The 12424-nt window shown below is 36.4% G+C and overlaps 1 protein-coding gene across 9 annotated transcripts in view; it reads right to left on the reverse strand.

Moving 5' to 3' along the window:
* The window catches only part of sgg (glycogen synthase kinase 3 beta homolog shaggy), a 31067-nt gene that overhangs the window by 14239 nt on the left and 4404 nt on the right, over window positions 1–12424 (reverse strand). For 2 of the 9 annotated variants that reach the window (XM_089734592.1, XM_089734589.1), the window contains exon 1: window positions 637–900. The exons of 3 other annotated variants lie outside the window; for them this stretch is intronic. In XM_089734592.1, the coding sequence (XP_089590718.1) occupies window positions 637–772 (136 nt within the window). In that variant the 5' untranslated portion in view covers window positions 773–900. Of the gene's footprint in view, window positions 1–636; window positions 903–8293; window positions 10158–12424 lie in introns of those variants that run through there. 4 more of the 9 variants (XM_089734596.1, XM_089734591.1, XM_089734588.1 and 1 more) reach the window with 4 other exon arrangements.

The raw sequence follows: 12424 nt of genomic DNA on the forward strand, positions 1-12424 counted from the left end.
TGTTTTCAGTGTTTTCACCAACAAAACCAGTAAATTTATAAAAATTCTACTTCAAATTATTAACGTGAAACCCAAAACTTATTGGCTGAAACCCAATCCCAACGCCACCAGAAGAGGTTTAAGAGGTTACTGTCACCGTCGGACATAGTGATGTCGATGCCCACCTAGAGATAATAAATAACCATTTAAACTTTTGAAAACATTGATATCTCAATTGATTTTGTACAACAACTATTCTAGACTCCAAAAAATAATGTACCATTTCTACGCAGCAGGTTTCATGATATTGAAATTTATAGAAGTAATTAAATTATACGTATTTAATAATGTTAAGAATATTGGTAGATGCTTAATCGATCTCTATATATAAAAATGAATTGCTGTTCGTTAGTCTCGCTAAAACTCGAGAATGGCTGGACCGATTTGGCTAATTTTGGTCTTGAATTATTCGTGGAAGTCCAGGGAAGGTTTAAAAGGTAAAAAAATATAAAAAAGCTCGGAATTATATAAAAACAAACAATTTTGTTTTTCCTTTGATGTGTCCCCTTGATGTGTCTTTTATTTATCGATTGAGGCACTACGAAGTCTGCCGGATCAGCCTGTTTAATAATAATTTAACACAAATCATTAACTCACTTATGCTCCGACGGAGTTTCTTACAGAATGTCGATAGGCGATCACGAGCACGGCTTAATTGGCCACTTTTCTCGGTGTCAAGTAAACGGAGGAGGGCCGGCTCCGAGCGTACACAAATATCTCCGACGGGACGCATAGGTGCGGTGGAACCTTCCGAAACTGTTAAGTTGTCGAAGCATACCGGCCTTGCGGAACACTCCAGTTTGACGAGGAATCACACGCAGAGGCGCGTCGTTTCAGACTGCCGGCCGACTGAGCGAAGTGACTGTTACTTCCCCGGCACCCCGCCTCGTTGAGGTCGTGCCCGTATAACAGCATAAATAGTCATATAGTGCTAATTCGAACCTCGCGACCTAGCACGTAGCAGCATTTAACTGGAATTATCCACGGTTTGGGCGTATAACTTTTGTAGTAAACAACCGACAAAGAGTGACAACGTTTTGTCTTAATATCATGAACTTTTCAATTCTGTAGTCGGGACGGAAGTTCACAGCAAAAACCAAACTAAGAAAAATAAATTTGATAAAAAACGACGCTCAATTTCTATCAACTGGGTAAGAGATAAGTTTAACGGATATCAAACATATCTCTAAAACTATAAAAAGTAAATTAGAATCCACTACCTTATTTTAAGCAAGTATTTGATAATACGTTTATATTAATGGTTTTTATTTTCTCATTCATCACTTATAATGTTATATGGATTATAATTCCCATTTCTTTGTTCGTTGTTTTGATATACCATTGTGAAGTGTATAACTAAATAATGAAATAAACCTATCTAATATTTTTTTGCTATTTGGGTATGGAGCACAAATAACATGTCGTAAGCTCTTAAGAAATGGACTTAAAATGGGCAAACCTTTTCATTCCGCCAGTATACTTCTTCACAACAAATTTAATATAAGATAACTACTATTGTTACTTTTCAGTTTTCACGTAACAACTGCCTTCAAATTTCAAAATGGAATGCGTCAGTGTCAATACCTATTGGATTGATGGATGTTGTGAATTTCCGTATGGCGTATTCTCCGTTAAGCGGATGAAATTATCCTATTCTCTTCCTGGGAATAATAAACAGCTATAGACATCGTCTTAAATCTTACGAGTTGGTGTCAGGTAGGTTAAGTAAGGATTTAATAAACAAACCAAGTTTGTAATATGTATAACCACTTGGTATTATATCCAAACTTGGTGTATTTGTATTACATACTACGAAACGGTAAAGATGTTAAACACTATCTTCAATCTTCCCTCATTAACAATGACTTATCCTTGGTGTACCCGAAATCGGTTAAAGAATAATATAAGATGACTCTGATAGTAAAATCTATTCGCCTATTCAGCGCCTAAGTTAAGGGTAAGCGCGGCTCTGGTCTCCACTATTGCTATTTCTTTTCCTGTATTTTGTCTTAGCAGTTTCTTACATAACCGCCTAATTTCTAAGCCGCTAGTTTGTATCTTATCTACTGATGGAAAGGTACATTGTAAGCTCGCAAGGCTGGGTAGGACCATTCTTTTAAGCCATAAATCAATCATCATTTCCGGCCTTGAAGATAAGGGCACCCGTTTTACTAAATCGATCCAGTCTTCAATCTTTTACCTCTAAACAGGCAGTTGCACCCAGAAATAAGCACACTATGGTATGTATGGGCGTCGAAAACCACTTAATAACAAATTAATAATAAATTAGACGGCGGCTGGCCATGCCCCTGACATTACTATTGTCCACGAGTGATTGCAGTTATTTACCATCAGGTGGGCTAGATCCTAGTCAGCTGCTAAGAAGCCCAAACGAATTAAAATATTCGTAGTTCAAGAGCTTATCTTTTTGTTTCTCTATCATCCAGTTTGGATCCTTTAAATCTTTTATGCATAAAATAGACCCCTATGGACTGTGATTCTGATACAAAAGTTGCGATTTTCGTGGACTGCCCAGAGCTCTAGATCAAAATAAAGTTAAAGCAATTTTGTTAAAGTGCATTCTACTGTGCCTGAGCTAGATACTGCAATACCACAGTATACACGAAAATAGACCAATTATATAGAAATGATTATTCGTAACGATACTTTCAAGGCCAAAACATAAAGAGATCGAAAAGATAACCTGAGCTGGTGTGGTAGGATCCAAATTGCTGTTCAACGCAGCACTTAATAAAAATGATAAATCGATTCGAATCGATCGAAAGATTGTGTACAACTAACTAAACAATCGTATAACATTTTTAGTTTACTTTTTAATAAATTCTACCTAAGTTAATCATCAGGATCCGTTTTTGGAATCGCAGACAAAAACTGGTTATATTATTTACAAGGATTTTTCTCCAATGAAACAAACATAACATAGAACTTGACGACGTCTATGATCAACAGCATTGAATCTTATAATTAACTAGCGACCCGCCCTCGCTTCGCTTCGGAAACATTAAATTTTATTATTGAATAGTTGAGTCCCGCGAGTTACCTGCGGTTACTGTCGTATCGCGGGTGACGCCGCGGGGCGAAGCTAGTCTAAAAAAAGTTAATCTAATAAAAGCCTAAGTTAATCCTTATATCATCAGCTACCTGTTAGTGAAAGTCTCGTCAAAATCGGTCCAGCCGTTCCAGAGATTAGCCGGAACAAACAGACAGACAGACAGACAATCAGAAAATTGTAAAAAAATATATTTTGGTGTATGTACCGTATATATATTCATATGCATGTAATAAAAAGCGGTTATTTTTTATTACAAACAGACACTGGCAATTTTAGTTATATGTGTATAGATTACTTATGGAGATGGTGAAAAATAGTTTTTTTGTAACTTTTATTTTAATTAAAAACAATAGCTATAAGAACAAAACTATGAATTTTGACTAGTTATTTTAAATATGTGTTTATTTAAATTTGATATGATATAATTATTTTAGCATTATGCTTAATATTAAATTAAGCATAGAATGCGCTGTGCAAGGTAGGATTACAATGTGTAAACTTTATGTGCACCATTATGGTTATTGTGGCATGCATAATAGGTATGAATACGATCAGTATTACACTTCATGCGTGCGTGTCTACCTTTTTATATCATGGGTGATAATTTAATCGTGACGTCATCGGAGCCGAAATAGTAATTTTCAACTTCAAACACTGGATAAACAAAATATGAACTTCTAGTGAATACATTCCTGACTGATGAACTTTAAATGACACAAGTAATGTTTTTAATAATACATACATGTTTCATTATCAAATGTGAGGCCTATAAAATCAAAGGCAGAGCTAAACGCCATAATGTCGTAAAATGTATTAACAATGGCTCTATCTTGTTTAGTTAGTTGAACATGCTTTAATGTTTTCATGTTATAACAAATGCAGCTAAATCTCTAACAAATTCAGTTCAAAAAAGTTAAGTTTACTCTGTATTAAGTACTAATAAACGAAGTTTTATCATTTAAAATTCAGATTATTAGTGATATTCTCATTCTTTATAAATCTGCTTTAAAATAAAGAATATCGTAGCTATACGAACAAAGTTATTTCAGATTCTCAAACCAGGAGTGTTGCTAACACTGGCCCTAGCAAGAGCAGTACTTCGATGGGTAATGACGTGTTTAGGGCCGATTTTTGTAGTTTACCTGAATATTTGACGGACTTGGATATAGCTGCCTTTGATTTTATAGGCCTCATGTTACTTTCTCATTTTATAGTATATTTAATTAGCCTATGACACGAAAAGAATTAGAACACGTGATTCTAATAGAATTATCGTTGTCATGGACTCTACCTAAGTAGTAGTACTTAATTGGTTTAAAACATTTTGTTGTCGGGTTCTTGACACGCGAATAGTTTTATCACTTCCAACACTTAAATGTATTTCAATAAATAAGATGATGAAAAATAGGTATATTGAATAGGCTTAATGAAAACAAATGTGCACAAATTTTAGTTTGTTGCGAGAAAGAGATCGTGAATCCAATGAGTTTAAAAATTATACTTTGCATTTATTAAGCTATTTAAAAACCGAATGAACCTATTTAAAAACGCATTACTGCCGTGAAACAGTTGTAACTATACTGAGACCTTAGAACTCACATCTCAAGTGGGTGGCGACATTTACGTTGTAGATGTCTATAGGCTCCAGTAACCACTTAATACAAGGTGGGCTGTGAGCTCGTCCAACCATCTAAGCAATAAAAAAATATTAAAAAAGAACTCGATTCGGGATAGTACACATATAACAGTAATATTTATTTCACGTCATTATGCATATATCTTCTTTGTTTCATGAAACCAACACCGCTTGTCGGTCTTTTGCGATTCGTGCACATGCTCTGCTGCCTTTGAATTCTACCACGGCTTTATTGTTGCAAGAGACTTAACGCAGCTAATAAAAGAACCGGTTCGACGACTATGACGCATCACACACTCCATAAAATGCGCTTTAGTGTTACCATGCAACCTTTAGCACGAATTTTAATAAATAATAACCCATCATAGTGAAACGAACGTTGGTTTTGCTATAGTTATAGAATGTTTAGTGAAAGTGAAAGGCCGGTGAAACGAACGATGCGGCGATGGACGAAAAAAAAAAGCAATTTACAATTTAGCGTATGTGCACGAAATCAGAATACAGCCACTACCGGACATCTCATTCCTTGAGGTTTAAGAACGATCAGGGGAACTTAATTATGGTAGTATGTCTGGTTACTAACCAGGATATGGGAATTCGTCGAACTCATGGTAGTACATATTAATTGCGTCGTAGTAGCAATATCTTCTACGATAATTTTTTGTATGAAGTTGAATCGTCCTTCACGAATCCCCCCCCCCCCCCGCGTTTTGATAAATATGGGTACCTGACCCTCTTAACAACAGGAGTCTTGTATTATCTGTGGCCGCCAATATCCGTTTAACATCAGGTGAACTGGTGCTCATCTGCCCATCTCAGTTAAAAAGGTACATTTATATACATATAATAGAACTCGATACATTTAGCGATAAGCAACGGCTTTTCGGAAGTACAATAACTTAATATGTTCTATACTAAAAAACTATGAAAGACATTTGAAAAATAGGTACCTAAAAATGATAGAAGCATAGCAACTATTAGATAAAATTAAGGTTTATTAATTTTTCATCAAGTTTACGAAAACCCGTACGAATATTGCCGTAACGTTAGCTACACATGATAAACGGTTCACTAGAACGTTATTCTTAATTTTAACTCCGAATATCTGAAAGTTTTAATCAAGAATCACCTACTAATTCAAATTTGATCATCTTTGTTATCGTAGGTGATCATAAATTTTGACTGTGTTGTAATGTGATTGTAACGATTAATTACGAGTATGAGGTAATTTTAAGCCTGTTAATCTTGTGGATAAATAAAATTGCTGTATAATATTATCTGTATTGGGCACGTTTTGACATAATAGCCACAGATGATAAGTGCTTTGGCGAAAGCAGTATGCTGCTATAGATTATTACTGCGAGAACACAACCGCCTATCATCCGTTGAATCGTTTAGCCTACGCACAAGTGCTAATAACCATCTGAGGTAGGTAGGTAAGCCGAAGAGGGCTAGAACGGATAAATTGAATCCGTTGGTCGCGAGTAACGCATGACCGGTCGTTCTGGCGAAACCTTAGAGAAGCTTATGTCAATTAGTGGACGTTTTCCGGCGTTCAACGTTAATAATGATAGTAATATAACATGATATGAACACTCAACAGATAAGAAAAAAATTTTTTTTTTTCAAATTAACTCTACCTTCCCGATCTATCACACATTTCATAAATATTTTCAAGAAATGTAGTAAGTAGTGGTTTAAAGCAATTTATAAAATTACTTTATTAAAGAAATAAATTTTCGTAACTTGAAGAAGTATTCATGTTAGTTCAGCAAATGACTTACTATTTTCTACTTATGCTATTTTATATGCATGTTACTCCTTTCTCGGGAATGGCTACTTTACATATTGTATTAGTACTTTTTAATTACAATTTGCTTTCATAAGCATTTTCCTTTTAAACTTTAAAAATTGTAACATTCTGTACAGCTAACAGTAATATTAATGTAATAAAACCTATAGTCATTTATTAAAATTCATAAGCCCTTTTCGGTTAAGAAAAATACTTATTTTCCAGTGTCTCCTTATACGACAGTCGGGCAAAAACCAAGGCTAATATATGCATAGATGGGAGCTTGAATCTGTGGCTATTTATGAAACAGTAAGTATTGATTTTTCGTATTTTTCCCAGACGATACTAACAACAACACACTATTTTAACGGCATTCTTTTTTTGTTCTTATTTTTTTATCGCCAATATATCCGCCACATACCTTCAGGAAATGTGATATCCTAATCCTGATATTACATAATCTGATGGTACGCGGCGAAATCCGAATCCATTCCAATATTTTTCCCAAGCGAAATAGCAGTAGAAAACGACTTGATTTTCGTTTATTTATACTTTGCATTGCTGTCGTCCATAAGTGACTAGCCACTTATGAACATACGAACCGGAGTTACTAACTTTGGTCTACAGAACAATATCACCGCGCGCCTTAAAGTTATGTTATTGTGTCCTTAAAAAAATTGTCATTGTAATAAAACAGTCCAAAAAAACCACGAAAAATACTGACTACCTAATCCCAAGGAACACCGCGAAACAGTGAAATAATAAATCGTACAAAACAGAAAAATATTAAAAAAACATACAAATGGGATGATAAAGCATAGAGATATGAACTAAAATATTTAAAACAATTCTGGGCGTAATTCCAAAAGCACTGACGTATACTGACTACTGGTCATTGTCGCAATTTCACATCCGAAACAAGGAAACTCGCACAAAGTGACGCGTGCCTCTAAAGAACCGAAATAACGACAATGAAAGTTTCGAGAGCTAAAATAAAACTCTATGCTGATTACCTCGCATCTAAATTAATAAAAGGTATTTAATATTTTGTGTTCGTTAATGAAAACGAGAAGGAACAACTTAGTTTTAGTTACTCTAAATTCGAAATATAATTCGATTAAAAAGATACATAAAAAAGTGTAACGTGGCCTAAACTAAGATTTTCATCAGTTATCTTATCATACTGCTTTATGAAATAACATATATACGTATTTTATAAATGTCGTAAAAAATTACCTTGTGGTTATCAAACGGCAACTAAATAATATCATAAACATTTTACGTATTTTAATGTACTTTAAGTTCTTCGTATCGAAGAACGATTTACACAACAAGCAATGAATTTTGATCAAATTCTATCGACTAATGCCTATCTATCTTATCTTTAATATTGAAAGTCCTCATCTCTATGTAATTTTTAAAAGGCAACAGTTGAATCAATTAGTAAGGAATAACGATGCCATTTTCTTGTGATTTGAATAAAATATAAGTTCGGTAATAATTACTTCTTAATACTAGGCAAAACAAATCACTTGAAGCTAGAATTTTTATCAGTCTTCAACGTCCACTAAATTTATGTATTGTTTCGATGTCACCTGGCTGATAAGGATCCACTTGAAATATTTCCTATCAGTTAGTACCAGACACAGTACATCACATTTAGGGCGTAACGCCAAATTTAAAATTATGAAGCTCAACAAAAACCGATTCACAAGTACAAAAATAAAAATGTGCACAAATGAGCGTAATTTACCTATATTTTTCAGATAAAATACAGGAAGGACATTTTTTATTCTAGTGTCCCTTTTATCCGGATCGGCATTCACTGTATAAGTTCCCCGACGTCGCAGCATCGTTTATTTTACTTTTTTTCAGACAGTCACATAGCACAAAGAAATAACATCCATATTCGTTGTTTTCACAAAAACAGATTGGTTCATAGGGTAACATCACCGATTTTATAATCAACTTCATAGCACATAACACATTTCTCTTGAATAATGTCCGTTGTCTGATAGATATGAATAAGATTGTTTTCGAATAACTCGCGAACCGGATAGCGGTCGCGAATCACAATGTACAGTGCTTGCTAACTGAGGAAGTGGGCTAACGAATCAATTGGTAATTTTGCAACATGTACAGACTTTTGTGACCGGGTCGCATAGCGAAAGGCAAGTTGAGAATCGAGAGTACGTTGCCACGGTTCTTCTGCGAATGACAGGGTGATGTGGTCACGCCGACCACGAGATAGTGAGATCGGTGACAGTCACTGATAACGTTAGCGATAAGTGAAACTGACTGACTTACAATGCTAACAAATACTAAACAAGAGATTCTAACTAAGCATCACATGTTTTATGTTTTTTTTAGAAAATCTATTTTATTTTATGTAATGATAGTTAACTCTTTCGGGATTAAAATAGTTAAAGTACAAAGAGATTTACTTAAAGTCATGTGTTCAAAGTCAAACTATACAAACAGTATGAAATTGTTATATTTTTCTTTTCATCAACACAGTAAATTCTCAGGAAATGTATTAAAAACATTGTTATTATTTAGATAATGACTTTTGTGACAGGTAATAAAAATTTAAACGTCACCTTTAAAGTAACTAACGGCAGTCGTCGCTGGCTAAAATATAAAACGTCCGGTGCATTCGTATCTAGTCGATGCAAAAGTCTTCGAATCCCTATGGCAGGTACTAATTTTTCTAATGAAATACGTACTTAACAAATGTTCACGATTGACTTCCACGGTGAAGGAAATAACATCTATACAATCTATACCTAGTCAGGTCATAAATTCTGTCACATGTTTAATGTAAAATAATTGAAACAAGTTTATTCATTATGTAACGATTCATATACCAAAATGAACTTAACAAAACATAGATTCTTATGACACTAAAGTTTATTCAAAATGACCTCATTATTTTGAATACAGGCCTTCAATCTGCGCGGCCAGTCGTCTATCGCAGCACGAACGAGGTCCATGTCAATATCGGCGGCTGCCTTAATCAAGGATGTCTTGAGTGACTCCAAATTGGGATGAGGCTTTGAGCACTCCTTTTCCTCCAAGTGTTGCCATATCTTGTAATCTAACGGATTCAAATCTGGACTGGAGGAGGGCCAGTCTTCGTGCCGGATGAAGTCGATTTCACGCACCGCCAGCCAGTCTTGTGTGCTCTTCGCTCTATGAGCTGGCGCCGAATCTTGTTGGAATACCCAGTGCCTGTTATTGAACATGGTATGAGAAACAGGTTCCACAAGGTTCGTCAGGATTGTATTTTGATACACAACTGCATTCGTTTTTACACCTTTCTCACAAAAATGTACCTCTGTTAAGCCCCAATATGAAACTCCCAACCATACCATGCGCGAGGATGGAAAATGACCTCGTTGGACACGCGGAATACGGTTGCTCGCTTCTTCACTACTGTGTGCGTACACCTTATCATTTTGTTTGTTGTAGCTCTCTTCTACGGTAAAAATTTTTTCATCCGAAAAAAGAATTTCCCGATATTTTTTTCCCGCGTACCGCTTCAACAAAGCGCGGCATCTCTTCAGTCTCAGGTCCATTAGACGAGCATTCAAACGATGTCCTGTTTTTCTTCGATATGCCCGAAGCCCTAAGTCTTCATTTAACACCCTTTTCACCGTGGTTCTGCTTAACCCCATCTGAAGGGCCAACAGTTTCTGCTTACGTTTGGGATTTCTTTGAATTCGCGCCTTCACAGCTTTTATCACTGCTGAAGTCCTAACAGACCGAGGGCGACCACTTCTTGACCTGTCATCTACACTAGAGTCTTCATTATATTGTTTGATGGTACGATAAACGAATCTTTTGGTTATATTCAAATTTTTCAGTATGTTAAAAATTTGAATTGGCGCGTAACCGCAACGATGCAACGCAATAACTGCAACACGGTCTTATTTAAGCGTCCACTCCCTATTTAAAAATTAGTAAAATTCTAAAAGTATACATTTTTATTTTCATGAACAATTCGAAATTCGAATTCAATAAACTTTTTTGTGGCCAGCATTCTAAAAGAAAAGTTTTTACTGTGTGACAATACTTATGACCTGACTAGTTATATATATAAATGAATTGCTGTTCGTTAGTCTCGCTAAAACTCGAGAACGGCTGGACCGATTTGGCTAATTTTGGTCTTGAATTATTTGTAAATGTCCAGAGAAGGTTTAAAAGGTAGATAAATATGAAAATGCTTGGAATTAAATAGAAATAACAATTTTGTTTTTCCTTTGATGTGTCCCCCGTCGGAGGGATTCCTTTTGTTTGTTTTAAGTTTATATTATACAAAATTTTAGGTCTTTTATTTATCGATTGAGGCACTACGAAGTCTGCCGGGTCAGCTAGTCGTGAAATAAAAATCAAACCCGCAAAATTATTAAATTTGGGTAATTACTGGTGGTGGACGTCTTGTGTGTCCACACGGGTAGGCACCACCAGCATGCCTATTTTTACCGTGAAACTGTAATGCGTTTCGGGTTGAATGGTGGCGCAGCTGTTGTACTGTAAAAACGGAGACCTTAGAACTCATATCTCAAGATTGGTGGCAGCCTCCCTCTCCCGACTAGGCGCGTCGACACCTCCACCACCGCCATTCGCCCAATCACGATGTTCGACCAGCCCATACCGTGGGCCCCGAAGGTCAAATACTTAGGCGTCACCCTCGACAGTAGGATGACATTCCGCCCCCATATTAAGACGGTACGCGACCGTGCCGCCTTCATTCTAGGACGTCTCTACCCGATGATATGCAGGCGAAGTAAAATGTCCCTTAGAAATAAGGTGACACTCTACAAAACTTGCATACGCCCCGTCATGACCTATGCAAGTGTAGTGTTCGCTCACGCGGCCCGCACTCACTTAAAATCCTTCCAGATTATTCAATCCCGTTTTTGCAGGATAGCCGTCGGAGCCCCGTGTTTCGTCAGGAACGTCGACCTCCATGACGACCTGGACTTAGAGTCCGTCAGTAAGTATTTGCAGTCGGCGTCGATGCGCCACTTCGATAAAGCGGCACGACACGAGAACCCTCTCATCGTGGCCGCCGGTAACTACATTCCCGATCCTGCGGACAGAATGGAAAGCAGTCGACGTCGCCCAAAACACGTCATCTCGGATCCTCCCGATCCACTAACGGTGCTTTTAGGTACTTCAAGCACCGGTCACCGTTCTCGTCGAACCCGTCGCTTGCGACGAAGGGCTCGACGAGTAAATTAACTCTCAGACACAGCCCACTGAGTTTCTCGCCGGATCTTCTTAGTGGGTCGCGTTTCCGATCCGGTGGTAGATTCTGCGAAGCACGGCTCTTGCTAGGGTTCGTGTTAGCATCGTCATCAGGTTTGAGCCCCGTGAGCTCACCTACTAAAAAAAAAAAAAAAAAGGTGTCAGCGTTTATGTTGTAGATGTCTATGGGCTCTGGTAACCACTTAACAACAGGTAAGCCGTGAGCTGGTCCACCCATCTAAACAACAAAATTTAAAAAAAAAAACAACCATCTGATGAGCAGTGTGGATAAAAGCCAATTTGGAAAAAAATATATACACAATGCTTCCCAATCAATGAAATTAATCCAAATCAGTAAAATGACTTCAAAATTGCCTGGAAGAACTTGCATTGAATCAATCTCTTTTTTACCAGACCAAAGATATTTAAATATTTTTTACCTATTATTAATATCCTGTACTTCATCATTGAAATAATTCATAAGCATGTTAGACATTTGTATGGATCTGAGTTGCTGTATAGTGAAATCTTTCTTATGATGATTATATATTATATTCACCACGATTATATGGGGTGTTTTATCAATTAGGCCTTGGATTCAAATTTTTTCAAATTTCTTATGCCAGATTAT

This window comes from Bombyx mandarina, chromosome 18, assembly GCF_030267445.1.
Source record: "Bombyx mandarina strain Sakado chromosome 18, ASM3026744v2".
NCBI classification, from domain to species: domain Eukaryota; kingdom Metazoa; phylum Arthropoda; class Insecta; order Lepidoptera; family Bombycidae; genus Bombyx; species Bombyx mandarina.